Below are 20,660 nucleotides of genomic sequence, written 5' to 3' on the forward strand. Positions count from 1 at the left end.
GAAAAGAAAAGGGGGGGGAGAAAAGAAAAGGGGGGGGAGAAAAGAAAAGGGGGGGGAGAAAAGAAAAGGGGGGGGAGAAAAGAAAAGGGGGGGGAGAAAAGAAAAGGGGGGGGAGAAAAGAAAAGGGGGGGGAGAAAAGAAAAGGGGGGGGAGAAAAGAAAAGGGGGGGGAGAAAAGAAAAGGGGGGGGAGAAAAGAAAAGGGGGGGAGAAAAGAAAAGGGGGGGAGAAAAGAAAAGGGGGGGAGAAAAGAAAAGGGGGGGGGAAAAGAAAAGGGGGGGGGAAAAGAAAAGGGGGGGGGGAAAAGAAAAGGGGGGGGAAAAGAAAAGGGGGGGGAAAAGAAAAGGGGGGGGAGAAAAGAAAAGGGGGGGGAGAAAAGAAAAGGGGGGGGAGAAAAGAAAAGGGGGGGGAGAAAAGAAAAGGGGGGGGAGAAAAGAAAAGGGGGGGGAGAAAAGAAAAGGGGGGGGAGAAAAGAAAAGGGGGGGGAGAAAAGAAAAGGGGGGGGAGAAAAGAAAAGGGGGGGGAGAAAAGAAAAGGGGGGGGAGAAAAGAAAAGGGGGGGGAGAAAAGAAAAGGGGGGGGAGAAAAGAAAAGGGGGGGGAGAAAAGAAAAGGGGGGGAGAAAAGAAAAGGGGGGGAGAAAAGAAAAGGGGGGGGAGAAAAGAAAAGGGGGGGGAGAAAAGAAAAGGGGGGGGAGAAAAGAAAAGGGGGGGGAGAAAAGAAAAGGGGGGGGAGAAAAGAAAAGGGGGGGGAGAAAAGAAAAGGGGGGGGAGAAAAGAAAAGGGGGGGGGAGAAAAGAAAAGGGGGGGGGAGAAAAGAAAAGGGGGGGGGAGAAAAGAAAAGGGGGGGGGAGAAGAGGAAACTTTACGGTCACTTTCCTGTGAAGATAACTGATCAGGAAAGAGTGTGGCCAAAGACAAGGGCACTAGCATTACGTCTTGCTCACTCTGCTACCCACTCCCCAGGTGAATCCAGGAATTCTGTAAAGTGAGATGGAGAACAGTTGGCTCTTACGAGACTACCTTTGTAAATGCATCAATCGGAACATATTAGTAGTGACAGCATGTTATCGCTCAGCAATGACAGAGTGAAGACTGGTGCAGGATTTCCATTATTCACTAACCCTCTTCAAAATTCACTTGCTACACTTTCTCCTATTAGCTTATTATCTCAAGAGTATCTCTAGAACACTGAGGAACAAACAAAAACAAATTATGCAGAATTTAAAGAAAGAACAAGCGACTGTTTTACTTTCAGCTAAACCCTCAAACGTAAGACTAAGTTTTACATTTTCTAGCATATACTCTCAAACCTAATGTGACCTCGCAACTATAAATTCTTCACCAACCACATTTTTCCTTTGGTGTTGGGGTATTTTCCTCGCCGCAACTGATAACTAGAAAATGAAATTAGAAAAATTACATCAGTTTCTTGCTTTGTAGTCTTTATGCTGCTTTCAAAATTCTAAACACAGAGAAAGTAAAAATAAAACAGTAAAACTTGCAAATGGGACTTGATTCTACTACATCCTCAAGCCTTGTTTCCTCTTCTAGAGCTTAACACTGAATGGCAAAAACAGTCCAAAAAGGTTGAGTGAGGATGAAGTCATAAGAGAAGGAAGGAAACTGCCTATACCTCTTCCCCTGTTTTTGCAGTGTTTTAAGAACTGAATGATTTTGTAGCATTCTCATTCTTTCAGTGGCTATGCCCCTCTCAATCCATTTCAGGATCACATTTGTTTTGCAGTGTATATAGTTAACTCTTTTGCAGTGTATATAGTTAACTCAATAATTAGATCCAACTGTGAATTACACAGATGTCTGCAGCAGGACACAAGTACATCTTTTTGAGCTTCACAAATATTTTAATGACAAATGCAAAAACTAATAGCAAAAACGTCCTAGGACAATTCTACAATGCACGGGTAAGACTCCATGTGCTACGCATACGTAACATTCAGAGCTTCTGAGCAGCTTTCCAGAAGCAAGAAGCAAGTCTCCGGTGCAGAACAGATAAACAATACACACATATGTTCAGTGAAACTGTCACTTCTGCAGAATACTAGACAGACTGCACATGTACAGCAGATCCCATTATTCAATAGCTGAAGCGCTAGAGCACATGGGCTGCATCTGACAAGATAAGGTAAAATGGCTCACTAAATGAAAAATTCATCACTTAGTCACCATTATTCTAGCTTACATCGTCTTCTGAAGATGACACTTAATGCTAGACAACCATAACAAAGTCACCATCTAGTAGAAGCATTTTCAACCTCACTGGAAAACTGCCTATCTTCACATCAAGTTTTAGAGCTCTTATACATAATTTCTATTAGCTCTATCTGTAATTGTTCCAGCATAGCTAAAGATTGCAAGATGCAATTCTTCAAAGAAAAGATCTCTGCAGGCACTGTGATGGATGTATACATCTCAGTACTACAAAAATACTAGGAATATGTTTCAGTATGTAATGCAATAACATGCTGAAAATATCACCAACTATATAATCTAACAGACATGGGAAAGCATAGATTTTACTGTATTAGACAAGTGATCTTCAGACATTATTATAGAATGAAAAAATGTGTTCAGATCTTTCCCACAGAAGCACTCCCCTATAACTTAATCCAAAATAACTCATACTAGCATTCAAGTTAGAAGGCCTGGGTGCTACATTTTTTGATTTTCAATTGGAAGTAATGTATTGTCATATTCATTATTTTTCTCTTTCCCGTACGATTTTGCTTGTTTTCTCTCAGATTCTAAAACAATAGCAGGCAACTCACCTGAGTGGTTTCTAAGTTCAACTCTTGTTTCTCCTTCTCTGTTTGATTCTGTTACTTCACAACTGTAATTTCCAACATCTGCTTCTGCACTGTTAAGCGTTAGGGAGGCAATACCCTTGGGTAAATCCGCCTGAGATACTAAGTTAGCTGATGGAACCATTGGATCTCTGAAAAACTCTTGTCTTCCGCCATCAAAAGAAAAAATTATTTTTCCTTGTTTTTTCCATGTAACAAACATGACATTTGCATTGTTCTCCTTTAGATTAGTCACATAGCAAGGTAAAATGACAGTTTTATTACAGTCAGTTCTTTCAACAACATCTGTCGCACTAAATATCAACTGGGCAGAACCTACAAAGAAAAATGAAAATTGACACATTCAGAATTATTTCTTAATATACAAGAGAAGAAAGAAAAAAGAATTACAACATGTGACTTGGGAAAACAAAATGAACTCTCCCGCGGAACCACAAGAAGAGAACCATGCTTTAAGGGAGTAGCAAAAGAAGGAAAAGAGGCATTTTTATAATTCTACCACAGCCCCGCTACACAGACTTAGCCATTCTCACATCCATTTAATGTATAGATAACATAACCTATTATTGATTAAAACTAATAAAACTTTGGGCTGCCACTTACTTGGACACTTCCCCCAAAATGCCACACACAGAAATACTGCATTAAGGCTTAGTTTCTGCAAAGCATACACATAACATTAATCGCAGCTTGTCCCACTGATGTTCAAAATTTTGCTGCTGATCACACAGGTATCTAAAAATGGAGGTCCAGGCATCAGCTCCACACAGGCATCCTTCACAGTTCGTTAACGACAGGGGGAAAAAAATTCTACTTTTACACTTCTGAGAGAAGGCAGGCAAGGCAGCTTAGTCAACCAAGGTTTGTCATTTGTTCCTTCTTATCTCTGAGGGTGGAGCGAAATGCCAATAGATTTAGATCGTTTCTTGCAAATTCTCTCTCTTTTCCTTTCTGATGGAGGAGGTGCACACACAATACCATATATTAAACAAGATTATTACTTACCTAGTATTTGAGTGTATACACAATAGTATTGAAAATGGAGAATTTGTAAAACAAATTCCTGTATTATAAAACGTTGTGATTAATACTACTAACAATAGCATTCAATGCTGGTAATGAAAAATCACCACCACACAGGATTATGTTATCACTGCTGTTTTTTATCATTTCTCTCCCACATTGCACCACAGTTCTGAAACAGTACTACTGACTGACCACTGTTTCAAGAAAGACCTAAATCCTATGGCAAGATTTTATCTGAAATGAATACCCATTCATCAGTTCTTGAGAACACCAAAAATTACAGTATCAGTATTTAAATTACACCAGGAACCAGAAGAAAGAGGTTAATTAAACTAACTTGATTGCAAAATATGAAGGCTTTGAATCCTGTATTTTCTACATTTTTCCTCGTTTGTGTGAAATTGCAACTCAGTTTAATAGCTGTCCTAATAGTCATTGCTCCCCAAAGTCCCAGTAGCATTAATTATTCAAAAGGCCTGACTATATCCACCTGATAAAAGCAAATATGGGAAAAGATATGTACTGTAGAACAAGACCACAACCCCTAATACGGTAAGCACACAGACTTACAAATTGGAGTAGCTCCCGTGACTTCAGAGGAACTACTGGTATTCACGTGTCTAAACCAGCTCAGAATTGTGATATGTATTTGATAACTAAATTCAATTAGGGGAAAGGGAGGAGGGGGAAAGAAAAAAAAAATCAATGAAAGTTGTGTCACTGTTTGCAGTAGCTCAATTTTTTCAAAGCAACGGTCTCAGATCAAATTTAAACGCACTGTTCCTTGAAACATTGATTTAATATTCTCACACAAGTCACTGGATTACTATTGAATATAAGAGCTTATAATAAATTAACTAAATATGCATTATGCATGACAGCACTTAACAATGAAGAAAGAATTATTCTCTGGTTTATTCACTGTGTTGCATTTTTTAAACTGTACCTCAAAAAATAAAAGTAATAAAACCAGAACAAAGGGAAACTGTACCCGAACCCCAAACTATGCACTAATGAAAAATAAATGCACACAATTAAAAGCTGTAGTGCTTCAGTGGTCTTCCTGAAATAACTTTCACATCTGTTTTATTTTAACACTACCTCACAATAAAAGGCTTCTGAGTGTGGGGTTGTTGGGTTTTGTTTTTTGGTGGTTTTGGTTTTTTTTTTTGGTTGGTTGGGCTTTTTTTCTCCCTTAGAGCTAGCACATTTACACTTTGTAGGAAGAACTTATTCTCCGCTGGCTCCATCACTGGGAAAGGTGATTTTCAACTAAAGGAAGCAACTATACTTCCAAGTTTTACCAAAGCAAATAAAAACCAATTATCTTGAAGGAATTAAAACATATTGATCATGATTTTCTCACTAGTAGTAGCACAGAATGGCAGGGAGCTGTAAATTACTGATTCCACCAGTTTGCTGTTGTGTAGTCTATGAGAGCTGGCATATTTTGCCGGAAGCCAATTAAGAAGTACTCATGTGAACTGCTCCACCAGCAGAGTGCTGGGGAAATAACAAGCAGGCTGCAGACAGGCACCAGCAGAAGCACACAGACAAATATTTGCGGGTTTTGTCCTCTGCAAATCTGACTGCTTCAGTAGAAGGGGTTGCGTGACTGCTATCTCACTAAAGGGAACCTGACTGCTTACTACAGATGATATTTCCACTATCAACTTCCAACGTTCTTTTTGTGGCATGAGGAAGTCATCAGAACCCTTCGGCAATAGTTCCCAAATCCTGCAGGCAGTGGACTACTAGGCGGGCTCCTAGTCTCAAACTTTCTCATGGATTATCAGCTTAGAGGTGTCACATAAAAGTGACAATTTTAGAGCCTTACACTAAGCAGTCTGGGGAGCCTTCTTCTGAAGAATATGCAGTTGTGAAGCTGCCACAGAAAGGTTGTTTCAAATGACATATGCAGCGCAAATATGGGAATACTGCACATTATGTCAAAATCGGCTAATCTTGGCACTTGCACCTGTTGGAACTTGCATTTGTGACTACAAAACATGCTAGGGCACTCAGCATTTAAGCCAGTCTACTGCTAACTCAGGAACCCAGACGTGAATTTAGATACTAGCTTTAAACACGCAGGTTTAGACGTGCTGCTTACTGATAGAACAACAATCTAGCATTTGCACCTCAGTGAAAGTGTTGTAATTTTTTTAACTCTCCCTCCCCCCACAGAGTTTCTTCTTGGGGCACAGAAAAATAAGAAGTTAGATTGCGAAATATCATTTACACATCAATGACACCCAAACTGCTTTTAAGATCAAGAGATGCCATCAACCCTACAAACTGCACAGCAAACGACCGGTTTGATCATCATTTTTCTTCAACAAAGCACATTAAGCCAAACTGCCCTAATGCTACTAGGCACAAGAAGACGAGGACCTCCTCACCCCCGCAACTTCTGCAAGAAGCAAACCACCCCCAAACCCGGGGAAGATGCGGGAAGCGGTAAGGCGTAGGGCTGGAGCAACCCCCCCCGCAACGGATGGCGACATACAGCTAGGCAGACCGCAGTCCCACACACGCCTGCTGTCTCCGCCGCTGCTCGGCCGTCACCAGCGACAGCCGGGAGCTCCGGGCAGCGGCGACGCGAGCCTCCACGCCGAGTGGAGGGAGCTGCACGTCTCCGCAACAGCGGCGGCTGAGCGGGCAGGCAACGCTCCGCTCCGCTCGCCCCGCGGCACCGGCCGCCTCACATCCCCGTCCCCCCCCCGCCGCCAGGGCGACACCCGCTCCTCCCTTTCCCGCCTGCCCATCGGCTGCGGGGGGCCGGGGGAGGCGGCTCTGCCCCCCTTCCCTCACACTCCCCCTCGCCCCCTGGGGCCTCGCGGGGCTACTTCCGGGGCTGGCGGGGCACCCGCACCAGAACCCGTTGGAGGCGGGGGTGGACGGAAGGTGTCTCGGGCCCGGCTGCCGCGGCCCCACCGCAGGCTTCGGGACGACGAGAGAGGGAGAGAGAAAGAGGGCGGCGAGAACTCACCGGCGCCCACGGCGCTGAGCAGCACCCAAGCGGCCAGCAGCCACATGGCGGAGCGGCGGCGGGGAGCGCGGCCAGGCAGCCCGGCGGCCTCCGGAGCTGGTCGCCGCAGCGGGCGGGCGGGCGGGCGGGCGGCTCCGCGCAGGGGGCGGGGCGGGGCGCCCGGGGGAGGAGGGTGCGTCCTCCCGCCGCTGATTGGCTGCGGCCGCTGGCGCGGGGATGGGCAGGCGCGCCCCTCCTCGCTGCGGGGGCCGTCGCGCGGCGACGGAGAAAACCGCCTGCTGGCGGCCGTGGGGCCTCTCGCACCCGTGTCGGTTGCGGGCAGCGCCGGGCCGGGTGGCAGGAGGCCCCTCCGCCGGGGGCAGGCTTGGCGCCACGGGCGGGAGGCTGGCCCCGCTTCCTTCCCCCTCCCGGGGAAACCAAAACAGCCCGCGGGAATAGCTTCAACAAAGCTCGGGTTTTGGGGTTTTTTTATAAGTAATTATCAGGGCATGTTTTCCTTGACCGCTGCAGCTTTGGGGTCGCGATGTTTTGTTGTTTTTCTCTGCGTGCACAGAGCCGAAGGTCGTGTTGAGTAACGGCTGAATAAAATGGCTGACGAACGTGGCTGGGGCTGCGAGGAGGAAGGTGCCGAGTCCAATAAAGGGGAAGCGTTGACAGGGCGGTTCCCGCTCCCCGAAGCGACTCCCCGATCGCTTTACTGATTTTGAACGCGGTCAAAGCTCCCTTCGGGGGGGCATCCCCTCCCGCCAGCAACGCTTCAACCCCGCCTTCGCCCCAGTTCTGCGGCGGCTGCCTGAAAAGGAGGCGGGAAGGGCCGCGGCGGGGAGAGGCGGGAGGAGGGGGCGGCGGGCGCTCTCGGTTTCAGTCTCCGTTTCCCGTTAATCACCTGACATTGTATTTGTAAATAACGCCGGGGAGGAGAACAGGGGCGTTGCTCCTTGTCGTCAAAAGCCCTATGGAAAACCTCCTGCCAGTGGCACGGTTGCTTCTGGCAGACGTTAAAATCCGCGCCGTCCCGCTGCCGTGGCCGGCTCTCGCACGCCGAGGAAACAGCAGCGAGAGGGAGGCGCCGGCGCCTCAGCCCCCTTCCTCCCAACCGCCAGCTCCACAGCGCTTTCGGTAAGGTATCGGGCCGATACCCTTTACCTACAAGTGAAATACAAAGTTTTTAAAGATATCACAAAACACAGAAGAATTTTTAAGTGATCTGTTGTTGCCTTTCAATTAGAAGCGAGGATAAATGCTCTTTTCCTCCTTCCTACGTCTGGAGTAACACACATTTGACTATTTCAGCAATGTTTCAACAAATGTGTTTTTTTTTCCAGGGGTAGCCCTCTTTAGGACTTTTCTAATGGTAGAATTGTCTCAAAATTTTGGATCTATAAGTACTTGCACCCTAAATGCATACTTTGTTCTCAGGCATATGTGTTGATGAAGCATTAAAAAAAGGTCTGTTAAATATATTTGGGGAACACACACACACATACGTACATACATATATATAAAATGTTTTTACAAGTCCGAAAGTTCAACAGCGGATAAAAGCCAGGGCAGAATCAAAATTCTGCGAGAAACTGAATTTCCATATTTTTTATGTCTCACATGGTTTTACTACATTTATTTTTTTTTTAGCTGCAACATTAATATTGGCTTAGATGGTTCTTCCCCCCCACACCCCCGCTTCCTGAGAATCTATTCTCTTAAATTCTTTCCCAGCCCACCTTAAGTGATTAATGGATACCGATGCCTTGACTACTGCATTTGTTTTCTCCAGATATTCATAAAGCACTCAGACATCCTCCAGCATTCAAGTTTAGTAAAAAGCCTTGAGCAGTGGGAGCCATCTGACTCCAGAAACGATGGAGGGGGCTGGCATGAAGCAGCTGATCCTGCTCCTGCCAGGCTGATTCAGATGATGTTCCCTGGAGGCCAGAAGAAAGGGTCTGGAGCAGAGAGTAGTAGGGAAGACATGTCTGCTTCACTTGTAGCTCAGGCACCTGTGCCCAGACTGAGTGCCAGTGCGTTGGGAGTTGCAGGCAGGTTTTGGGGGACAGGGTCAGCTCTTGGTCAGCTCTTACGTGTTGCCTGTAAGAAGACGGATGCTTTACTCCTCCTGCAAAGAGGAGAAAGCTACAGCTGCAGCATGGCATTTGTCGCTGTTGCTAAGGTAGCACGTAACACACCCACGCTAGCCTAAAAGCAAAACAGCGCACATGGGAAATTTCATACAGCCAGGAGTCTTGCATGAGAGAGTGTTGCTCCGTGGCAAGTGCTGTCTCCTATACTACTGAACCGGGTCTCACAAATCCCCGAAAGATAACTCTCTGTGCATGCAGTTTCCCTGGGTTTTTTTGGAGGTAGCTAGGTGTGCATCTGCAATACTTTGTCTTGTAATGCTCTGCCTTCTGCTGCTGAGAAAGGTCTGCAATGCCTCTGCTTGCTGATGGTTTCAGGAAGCAGGATTGTGCAGCACAGGGCAGTTCTGATGCTTCTCATTCCTACTGAGAGAAAGGTTCTGCTTTTCAGTCTGAGCCAGGTACGCAAAGCAAACCCTGCTGTAATAGAAGAGCTGTGTGCTCTTAACCATTTTTTCAACATCACTGTGCCCGTTTCTCTCTCTTTTTGCCCTGTGGTACTGCTTGTCTCTCTTCACCCAGTGCGTGCAGACTCTAGAAGCTTGCACAGAAACAGATCTCAGAAGCTGTGAAAAGGACAGACCCATCTCTGACTTACATATTGGGCTCCCAAGTGCTCCAAAAGCAATAGGTCATTTTGAAAACTCTGCATTAGTCCCTCATTTACGATTCCGAGGCACACTTTTGGGTCTTGAAATTAGGCAACTATTTTATTACCACAGCTAGGCACTGATCTGCTATTTTATACTGGTTTACTGCTCTTTGGAGTGCTATTGATGATTATCTGTGGTCAGCAAAAGTGAAGCTGTGGCAGGCGTGAATCACATACACAAGCCAACGTGCAGGAGGCAGCAACTGCCGTGGCTGGCAGGAAGATGCTGAGGAGTGACATAAAACCCTGCATGCCTAAAGCGAAGAGTGTCTGTAGCTGTGATTTATCAAACTGACTGTGAGAGCTGTCTCCCTCAGCAAGAAATGCAGCGGCCAGACCTCCATCTGTGTTCCTGGACTCACTTGACGTATGTATCCTAACACTCACAGAAACCATCCGTACCCAGAAGTCACAGTGCAGCAGCAGCGTGATGGGTAATACCTTCTTCTCCCTCCAGCACCACAAAGCATTTGCAAAGGAGCCTGTTATCCCTTTCTTTTTTGATCTGGGAACCGAGGCATGCCGAGATTAAATGAACTGACTAAGGTTGCGTAATTAGCCAGTGGCAGAGCTGAGAATAGACTCCCTATCCATTTCTCCAGGCCTAAGATCTAACTCTCAGACTTGTCTCGGGGGCATAGGCAGGCTACCAAAGCTGTACATCACAGCTCTATAGCATATGACATTTTTAGAACAGGCTCAGCCCTGAACTTACTATAGTTCTAAAAAAAAAAAAAAACCAGTAAAAAAAAAAAAGGAAAAGAAAAGCAACAATGTTTTCTTCTTATGAAAGAGCCTGCCTGGGCAAGAGGGTAAAAATGGGATTCAAGTGACATTTATCAATATTAATGGACTTCTAAGCACTAGCACATTAAAAAAGTTCCCAAAGACCAAAGCCTGAATTAACTTTGAGTAATAGTCAAAAATAAAGCAATGCTGTGAAAAAGTGCTGACCTTTCACAGTTGTTTGATAGGGCTAAAATGCAGTCATTTTTCCTATTTCAAAACTAACTGTTCTAGGGAAATAGTGCTTCTTTCACGCTCCCGCCTCCCCTTCCTCACTTACTCTTTTTCTGTTCCTGTATTTGAATGCATGTTTTTTGCATTTCCATTTTTATTTTGCATTCTCTATTCCGCTGCAGCTGTAGCTGCTAGGAATCATCATGCAACTTACCCCTTAAGTGACTTCTGGCCACTGAGAACTCAGCCTGCGAAACACTCTCCTGCCATGAGGAGAGTGAACTCCTGAACTCGGTGAGATTTGCAGTCGAGCTCACTGAACACCCGTTACGGGCCGCTGCCTGAGACAGCTAGGTAGAGCAACCGTCTTGGGTGTTACCTGCAGCTGCCCTCCACTTAAATGAGACTCCTGGAGAACTGCATCAAATTATCAACAGGCTTATAGAAATTATATGTTATGGTATTTAGGTGAAGATGGCGATTTGCTTTCACCCTAGGCATTTTGCCCCTTCCAAGAAAGTTCTGTAATGGTGAAACAATAGGTTTGTTTCCAGAGAATGGTTCAGTTAAGCAAAAACTGTAACTTTCTACTGGGTTCTCAAGGGCAGTTCCCGAAACCTCTCATTGCAGTCAAGATTCGCTCAGAGAGAAGGTCAATTCTTCCAAAATATTTAAGAAGAAAGGTTCATAGCTTTAAAGTTGTGTAAAGATATGACTTCCCATGCAGTGTAAGTCAGAATCCCTTCTGATGTCAGAGAGAATTAGGCTTTCAAATATCTTGGCTCAGTCACCTAAATACGTTTACAAACCTGGCCTTAGCAGCTTTCATTAGTGCATTGGCAGGTCTGTGAGCACAGAGAACGCATTGTCCCCCGCGTTACAAGTATTTGTTAGCAGTGCACCTGTTATGTCCGGCTCGTTACAGCATGGAGCATATTCTAACCGTGCCTTGCACTTAGCCAGTCCGTCCTCCCTGGAGGCACCTACCAGCCCAGCCCACCGCCCTCCAAGTTTTGCAACCCGCAAGCAAAGGCCCAGGGCAAAATAGTGCCACTGCCTGCATCAAACCAACAAAATCTTTTCCCTCCCTCACAGCCGGCAGAAAGAAGGTCTGTGCCTGCTCCCCCTCTCACTGTGGCAGCTGTGGCTGCAGTGATGTCCCCTATGAAATAATACCCACGGGCAAGAGGCGATATGTCTTGTGAGCCGTTTGGAGAGACACCCATGCCGACTGACTCTCCGGCGCCTCAGACTGACTGGCTGCCTTCAGCCAGGATGGGCTGAGGATCAGCTGAGGCCTCCCAGTTTTCCTTGACGTGGCACCCTCTCAGTGTGGTCTTGTGCTCTGTCCTCTCCCTCCTCCTCCCTAGCCCCAACCCAGTCTGCTGCGGTCTTTCACAAAATCCATAGAAACATAATTATCATGGAGATGTCTGCCTCCAGCGATTTTTTTCTTTGGAAATAATTATAATTGGCTGTGGCAGTTAAAAACTTATCGGCGTAGACAGATGACAGACAGCACAATCACATACGCTTTCCGCTGAGAAAATAAAGCTAAAACCCATTTATCATCCTAGCTGGGAACAAAGGGCCTTCCTCTGAAGAGCCAGGCTGTGAAAACACGGAGAGAAGGCTGTTACGCACACGGATTAAATCTGTGGTATGTAACCAAGCACAAGCAGTCCATTTGCAGCAGGATGGTACTGTTGTAATTACAGTAATACTTTTTCTTTCATCTAAGGAATACCTAGTTAGGGACATATCACCCCATTCAGAGGCGGTCACTGAGGTCCCAAGAGGTTAATTAAGTGACTGAAAGTCATGTGGGCCTGAAGAGTGACTGCATCACCGACAGAAAAGTGTGAGCATCTCCCCATAGTGTCTATAAGGGCTACTTGCATTGGGATCCAAAGCTAGACGTGGATCACTTATTCCTGGAGTCACTTATTCTTGGAGTAAGTCATTAATTGCCCTCTCCCAGAGAGCGGATAAGTTTTGATTCCTAGGTGTATCTCCGAGGCTCAAAGTCTCCCGGAGCCATCTTCCCTGTGACAGCTCGTATGCCATCCCCAGGAGAAGCCTGCACCCTCTCCGCTCCGCTTCCTAGTGCAGCCCGGGCAAGGACTGCGCAGCCCTTGTCCTCCCTCCGTCTTGGTTTAGCTGCTACGTATAGGGAACCGACGGCTCTCATTCTCTAGTGGGGCAGAATAATCCAGCCACCCTGCCCACAGTCCAAATACTCATTTTTTCCAAATGATTTTAACATCTGGCCTCTCTTTGGGCTGAATGGGTTTCTAATGGCACGTGGGTTGGGGGCGGCTGGGGAGGTGAGTGGGAAGGCTTCTCTTGGTACTAATTTAAAACAATTAAACAATTCATAACCATTCCTGAGATATTTTTAAGAAAATGAAAGCTGGGTGAGCAGAATGGTTGTCCTGTGGAAGTTGTTGACTACCCAGTACACGCGAACAGACGATAACCTCAAATTCTGTGGGATATGCTTGGATCTAACGGTATTTGCATAGACACAAAGAGAAATATTGTTAGCATGCAACCAGTTGTTGTATGGGGGAGGGCTGAGGAGGAGATGGAGGGATGGAGGTTGGGAGAGATAAGGACCAAGGAATACCAAAAACCGAACTGCACAAAATGTTTTCTGTAGCTATAGTTCCCAGGATTACAGACAACCCTCCAAAAAATTCACTAATTGACATACCTTACGTGCAGCCACATTAATGTCACCACTACTTCATTTGGCCCAGTGCATGCATTTCACTAACAAACTCTTCTGCCTTTGTATGAAATTGTGGATGGTTTCTACTTCTCTTTTTTTTTTTCTTTTTTAATAGTTTTCTTGGCTCCCAACAGCTTTGCCTGGTTAGATTTCCCCTTCTAGCTAAAAAAAGAAATTAGACTGATCTCTTTTGGCAGCTGTGAAACGGTTGCATATTGTGTATGTTTTCTTGATGAGCTTGCATGAAATGGAATTTGGTTTTCTTTTGATGGATACACCACTTTTAGCACAATGTCCCCACAAGATTAGCAAGTGTTTCATTTTTTAGAGGAATTTTTATCTGCATGTAATGTCATGTATGCCATTTCTATACAGCGTTATGAATAGCACATAAAGCTGCTTGAACAGGGAAACGGAACTGATTGAGGAATGTTTCCCCAGTGAATGCGCGATATGATTTGTGATGGTGTGTAATTTGCTAATCACAAAGCTTCAGTCGATGGCAAAAATTCCATGAGATTCAGGTTTTAATTCTTACCACTTCCCAGAGCCAAATTCAGGTGCTGTATAATACATGAAACTGGCTGTGCTGGGTCTGCCCTAAGAGCAATTTAGCCCTGTGTCCTGCAACGACAGTTCCCAGATGTGTATGCCTGGGGAAGAGGGCAAATGTATGCAGTAGTTCTTACTTTCCTGCTTCCTCAGCCTCCAGTCTTAGCTCAGACTCCCTGAGCTCCTGGTTTCTGCGTATATTAGAGCCCACAATGGGGGGAGAGAGAGAGGAGGTGCAACTTCCACTGAAGACAACAGATATTACACTGAAAAGCACCGTGGGTGAATGTGATTGCTCTGTCTTGTGTGGTTATGTGCATGAGCCTCAGTCTAGCCTGTGTTTCCGGGTAATGCTATTATTACGAATAAAATCAATGAATGACAAAGGAGATGTTCCGAGACAACAGGGAAAAGGCCAAAATTAGTATAAAAGAGTAATAATATTATATGAGATCTTTTTTATTATAATATTATGAGATAAAGTGCCTGGCATTCTGCCATTCTCTTGTCCAATGTTTAATTTAGCCATGAAGGTCTTTTTCGAAGTTATATTCAAGAGAGTACAGGGGGGGCGGGGGGGCAAGGAATCTATTCTCTTGAAATTAAAAGCTTTTGTGAGGTGGAGGTGGGATCATTTAATTGTTTTTCTGAGAGGACTTCTCAAGATCAAATTCAAATGTAAGAAACACTAAGTACTGGAATAATTAGCAGAGGATTTTGGTTTTAGTTATTACGTACTGTTAGCCTGCCTGCTTGGTGAAACTCTTCAGTACTGGTAGGAACCATTAATGGCTAATGAGGAATCACAGACTCCGGCGTTGTAGGCTGCTGCTGGACCACCAGCTGGAGCTGGTTTAATTGTGGATTGCCAGCAAAAAACTCCCCTGTACCTTCCTCTGTTTCCCATTCTGTGTCTTCCCAAGGGGCTGCTGAGCCGACTGCCTGGGGTGGGCGGGCAGAGGGGCTCCTACAGGATTAGCTTTCAGGAGGATCTGTGAGCTGTGCCAGCTCATCACACTGCTGTACATGGGCAACTCGTGCGGGGGAAGTGGCAGAAAGGTGCAGATGAGGAAACCAAATGGGCAACTGAACCTACCCACAGCAGCTTCTTGTTAGATCAGCTTATGCTAGCAGTAAAGCTGAAGTCCCGGGGCTGTATGTTTGTTTTTTCCTACTGTGACTGCCACCAGAGCGCTGCATCTCCGGACAGGCTTCATCCCAACAGCTACCTGTACAGCCGAGCAGCTGTTAAAGCTGGGGCTTACGAGGCTTTGAGAGCCAGTGTAGGCAGTCCACGAGGCATTGCCATCTCCAGCTTGGTGGATCTCTGGGGAGCTGGGCGTCTTCCCAGGCAGACTGGCCCAGGCCCAGGGCATGGAGACATACGGTTGGTCTGTGGCTCTGGGGCAGGATGCCAGGGACGCAGGCAGCACTCCAGCTGAACCCTAGCTTGAACTCTGCAACTGGCTTGTTTCAAGTAAAGCATTTTGGCCTCATCATGCGGGCATTTTTCCACCTGAGTTTCGTTACACAGGAGTATTTTCAACCAGCCCGTCATCACAAGTCTTCAGTTTGGAGTAGGGACAAAGAAGAAACAAGGAAGAAGTTATTTTCTGAGTTATATGAGGCAACTTTAAATTTAGCTTATGGCTCTCCTCAAGGAGCAGGTCTCCAACAGATGGTTTTCCAACTAAACTGTATTTAAATACAACTGCCTTTAAACCTGCCTGAAGTGATAATTGTGGGTTCTGCCCTTTGACACCAAATTTGAACTTGCAAACAGGAAAAAAAAGGAAGTGTTCAACAGGAACTCCACTGGAGTTACCACTGGTGAACTGAAAAAACTGTAAAACAGCTTTAGTTTTCTTTGAAATTTCCCTATTGCTTGTAAAAATTACACTGGACGTTCAACACTCAAGAATGAAATCCTGTTTATCTACTGAGTAACAGCAGATAAATGCAGTTCCTCTCCAAAGAGGAAGGGAAAAAAGCAAGAAGGAAAACATAGTGCCCTGGAAAGGGTTACTGTAAGAATTTTTTTACCCTTTCTCCTCAAGGTAGTAGCCAAACAAGGACAATTCTATCCACTTGTAGCTGTTACAAGTAGGGCCTTCCTTGTACTCCTGCAACAGTTTACACTGTGCTTAACTGTTTCTTTGTGGCTGCAGCAGATAATGTAATATCTGCCTGCATAACAGCTGGAACAGCTCCAGCTATTCAGAGGCCAGAACTGGAAGAGCTGCTAACAAAGGAGGTCTATGCGAAACCCAGCATTATTTCAGCATATTCAGCATGCTGGGCTCTGCCTCCCACCCTCCTCCTTCCGTTTGTAACTTCCTTTGCTTGTGTATCTGTTTCTGAAGTCGCTTAGCCTCCGTCCTCACCTAACCTTTTGACTTCCCCCTGTTTTTTCACCTCTCCTTATCTCCTTTGATTTCTTCTCGTGGCTTTTGGACACCAAAGGTAGTTCTGGTAAACATAAGGTTGGTTTGTTTGTTTGGGGTGTTTGTGTGTGCACGTATGCTGGGGGGAATGTACAGTGACTTATATTAGCTTATCTTAAGGCTGCAGTGAACTCTAATTTCATACCAGTCTGTTCTCCCCACCCTCAATGCCTCTTTTTCCCTCTTCCTTTAAGCGAGCTGCTCCTTTTTCCTATCGACTGTGCTTTTCTCTTGCTGTTCACTCCCATAGCAGATATATTTGCTCCAGTGCTTTTGCTTCCTTGATGGCTTCCTATGCAATTGCAGCCACCTTCTGCCTCTTTACATCACAGAAACAGCCTTGTCCAGCTACTAATGACTTTTCCCATGCTGCAGCCTTCCTGTTTCTTTTCTGGGATTGTTTCTCTGCATGGGCATGTCTAATTGTTTCCTTGTGTTCACCAGCTTTTGTCCTCCAAGTCCGTCCTTCATGGGAGTGATCATGACAACGATGTCCTCAACCTTGCCTTTCTTCACTCTGCACGCTGGTTCTGTTGCAGATGTCCACAGAGTCTCGGTTCCGTTTTCAGCTCTCTCCAAGGCAGAGGCACTGGGTATGCGGTCTGCGATTCGCGCTGGCCTCTGAGAGCAATGCCCTTCTTTGTCTGAAGCCACTTTTCATAGAAACCTGCAGTCACTTCCTCCTGACAGGGTGACATGTACGCCCAGGAATATGATTTCTGGGGAAGAGCAAGGTGCGGCTCAACGATATGAGTGACAAAACTGCCCTAGCTGGTCATGTGGTGGGAACGGAGATCAGCAGGGAAGCTTAAACACTGTTGGTTCCTGGGTGTCCTGCTAAGTGTAATGCAAAACAGTCACTCGAAATAGCAATTGTCACTTGAAAAATATGACTCATTTTGACACTCTTGGCTGTTTTAACTGTATAAACCATTTGTAGGGCTCTGATGACTCAGTGTGAAAACTTGCCTGCACAGCTTGTGAAAGGCGAGGTCAGTGCTAGAATTAGCCCCAAACCAAGTCCACCACGACATTTCTTCTAGGGAGGCGGTCCTGAATGAAGGGGGACCCTGAGCGCTGGCAGCTGTATTCCAACACAGGGTGAAAAGCACCAAGAAGTGACTTCCAGTACTAACCTGACCAGCCGCTGAAGACAGACGCCTTTTTGTCTGGCTTTTGTTTTCAAATGGCCAATAAGAACAGATCAGCGCTGGCACCATTGTCTGTAATAAATGTGTTTTCACCCAGTGGAAGACTGTGGCGTGTTGTAAACAATTATGGCACTGAGTAAAGCATAATCGATCACAGAAGTGCCACAAAGGATACATTTGCCAAAGCATGGTTTAAAGTATAATGGAGCTAGCACACTTACGACAGTGAAAAGGAGGTATCGGCATTCTCTGGGATGAAATATAAAATGGAGTGTCATAAAAAGACTTTATAGCCCTTTGCTGTTGTTGCATTTTCTGCATCACAGCAAAGCTCTATCTTCTGCTTGTCAGAAGGTCCCTCACTCTGATAAACTGGTATTTTGTATTCTGAGTAACTAAAAAATAAATGGCACGTTTCTTCTCAGATGCAGACTTCGTTTACTGTTGTGCAGTGAGAGATCTTTCTGTATGCTATGGGTCCTGTTCATTGCTATATTCTTGAAGCTTTATGTTGGGGTCACTCTGCTAAAATCAAGAATGGTAAATTCATGTGTTCAGAGACACCCCACAATGTGTGGCCACAGCATAAAAATCTGGGTCCTACAGGGACTATTATGGCTTTCTAAAGGCTACATCCTGTGGCCGTATCTTCTCACATTTCTCCTTTTCTTCCACCCCTGGACAGAACATCTTTTTTTCACAAATGAAAGGTTTCCTCCTCCTAGGCAAACCTTATGCTGATAAAGGTCAAGTTAAGCTGCTTTGAAACTCTGGGTGTCAATACAGCTCTTCAAGATGCAGATAAGAAGGAATTTTCTTTGCAGAAGCAGGTGGTTGAAATATAAGGGCTTTTGAAAGCTGCCACACAAAGGTGTCTCTCCTCCAGACAAAGAGATAAGCAGATCCATCCAGAGTTCTGAGGCTTTAGGCATAAAGGTTACAGCATATGAAGCAAGAGGTAGTGAAGATCTGAAAAAAAAACAGGTGAGGTAGGAAAGCTAATCCTGACTTAAAAGAACATTTAGCCTGACCCCAAGAACAAGCCAAGAGATCAAGTCTACCAGGAGAAGACTTGAATTTGCGAGCAGCTTGTGTGTTTTATTTTCTGCTTTTTGTTTGATTCATTCTGGGCACAGAAGTTACCATGTGGCTTCATGACCACTTTCTCCTTCCCCTGATTAGAGCAATCAATGAGACACTATGTTTTGATTAGCTGCTTTTAGCAGAAGGGTGACAAGCACCATGGTGTTCGCCTTTCTTCTGTATGTAGCTGTAATAGCAAATTCAGTCTGCCTGGCCTTCTACAGTCTCCTACAGGGTTTTCTTAAATAGTCTGTAGAGAAGCTAAGGTTTGTGTCACAGGATAGGTGGGGCCGCCCTCCTGCTTCTGATCTCCTCTTGACAGCCACACTGAATCGATGTCAGCAGGCCTGCCGGCAGTGGCTGCTTACATGTGGCACTCTACAGAGACACACCAGGAAGTTTCCACCCTGATTAGCAGAAGCTCAGACAGACTGACCGCATCAGTTATATTCAGGTCATGTTGTCAAACTTCCAAGTATTTGGAGGGAAACATCATCACAGAGGAGTAAGCTGTGCACCTGAAAGGGATGAGGATTAACTAGAAGCAATGAAGGGAATATAACTAAGTGAAGGCATGTTTTCTATTTTTAAGCAGAGATAATATGGAAGGGCTTTTTAAAGGAAGCTTTTTCATTCTATCCGTTTGAATTTGTTACCTGTATATCAATCATGCTCACAACTGAGAGAAAATCTAACTGACTTTCAATTGTTTATCTTCTCTAACACAGTTACCAGCAATTCTGTTTTTCCATAGAGATCTCACAAACCCAAACATAGTATTAAGTACATTCTTACTCAAACAGAAAAGTCACAGTACTGGAGTACTTACAGCAAAAAAACCTCTCCAAACCTGCCACATCTAGAGCAGACCTTTCTGCCCCAGGAACGAAGTCTTCTCAGAACAATATTTTTTATTCTTTATTGCCAGTATGATACAGCTGAAGATGATGAAAAACTCCAAGTATGTTTTACTTGAGCTTATAATACGGGCATGCTACAGAAGGCTGTGATGAAATAGCTGCTAGACAGATTAGTACAGAATTAGTGAATGACACTCTTAAGATCACAGAGTTTTCATTGTTTTTACTGTTGTTTGATAGCATTTGTCAAACTCGGCAGAAATCCCTCCTACCATCATACTGGGAACATGAGCACTTCCTATAACAAAGGAAACAATGATCAACAGATGCTGTCCAAGCTCTTGAAACCTTCTGCACCATTTTTTGGCACTAGTTTCCGGCAAAATTTCACAAATGGCCTGTCTCCCTTGGTCTGACTGCTGGCTTGTATTCTTTCCCAAATGGATTCTTTGAAAGGAGGTAACATGCTCATGGACCAGAAATGCTGAGAGAAGGTTAGACAGAACTCTCAAAAACCTCACCAGAGCCCGCCTCCCAAGATACAGTGAGAAACTTCAGCCCTAAAACTAGAGGAAGGATGGGAAGCTTTTGGTCCAGGGTATACCTACAATCCACAGTTTAATTCTTCATGTTACTACTGCATAACACTAAGGTGTTGTGACGGATGCACTCGACCCCTTAACCAGACTGGCGGTGGTTTGGTGCAGGCTCTGGAAAAGGTAAAGGCCTGCGCCGTAGCCAGGCCGTGAACTCCTCTAGTTTCAATCTGTTCTCTGAAAACCCACAAAGGAGCAGAGTGACACAGTGCGCATCAATGCGTATGACCTTGGATCGCTGATCATGCGATTAACGCATGAATAGCAGGTGGCTCTTCCAAGACTCATTTATCAAGGAACAAAGAAAGTTGTGGATATAAGGAGTCTCATGCATACCTTTTCCATCGCATGTAATTTGATTATGAGCCAACCACTTTATCCCATAAATATGACAGCCTAAGTGAACCTTCTTTGAGCTCTCCCTGCTAGGCAGTGTGGCTGCATGGCGGTGACCTCTCCTTGAGCTGGGACATCTCTCAAGGTTGCTCCTCGAGGCAGAGAGAGCCTTTATCAGCGGCAGATCTTTGGTAAGTGACTGATATCGCGCACAACCTTGTAGTGTGGTAACTTTGAATTTGTCTTGGTAACTTTGATTGCATGCTGAATTGATGCTAATGCAATATTACATGAATTTTGCATATATAATCCCTTAGAC

The 20,660-nt window shown here is 45.2% G+C and overlaps 2 protein-coding genes across 16 annotated transcripts in view; both read right to left on the minus strand.

Annotated features, from left to right (window-relative positions):
- The window catches only part of CD47 (CD47 molecule), a 22,681-nt gene extending 15,704 nt beyond the window's left edge, over positions 1–6,977 (minus strand). For 5 of the 11 annotated variants that reach the window (XM_075168798.1, XM_075168817.1, XM_075168781.1 and 2 more), the window contains exons 1-3: positions 6,839–6,976; positions 2,785–3,135; positions 1,345–1,392 (exon numbers count right to left, since the gene is read on the minus strand). In XM_075168798.1, coding sequence (XP_075024899.1) covers positions 1,345–1,392; positions 2,785–3,135; positions 6,839–6,884 — 445 coding nt within the window. In that variant the 5' untranslated portion in view covers positions 6,885–6,976. Of the gene's footprint in view, positions 1–1,344; positions 1,393–2,784; positions 3,136–3,423; positions 4,156–6,838 lie in introns of those variants that run through there. The other 6 variants (XM_075168842.1, XM_075168807.1, XM_075168826.1 and 3 more) reach the window with 3 other exon arrangements.
- A 146-nt stretch (positions 6,978–7,123) lies between these two features.
- IFT57 (intraflagellar transport 57) overlaps positions 7,124–20,660 on the minus strand; it is a 37,341-nt gene continuing 23,804 nt past the window's right edge. The window contains exon 12 of one of the 5 annotated variants that reach the window (XM_075168854.1): positions 7,124–7,984. In XM_075168854.1, coding sequence (XP_075024955.1) covers positions 7,916–7,984 — 69 coding nt within the window. In that variant the 3' untranslated portion in view covers positions 7,124–7,915. Of the gene's footprint in view, positions 7,985–8,181; positions 8,924–18,285; positions 18,436–18,902; positions 19,068–19,477; positions 19,708–20,660 lie in introns of those variants that run through there. The other 4 variants (XM_075168891.1, XM_075168871.1, XM_075168863.1 and 1 more) reach the window with 4 other exon arrangements.

Source organism: Calonectris borealis, chromosome 1, assembly GCF_964195595.1.
Source record: "Calonectris borealis chromosome 1, bCalBor7.hap1.2, whole genome shotgun sequence".
Classification (NCBI taxonomy): domain Eukaryota; kingdom Metazoa; phylum Chordata; class Aves; order Procellariiformes; family Procellariidae; genus Calonectris; species Calonectris borealis.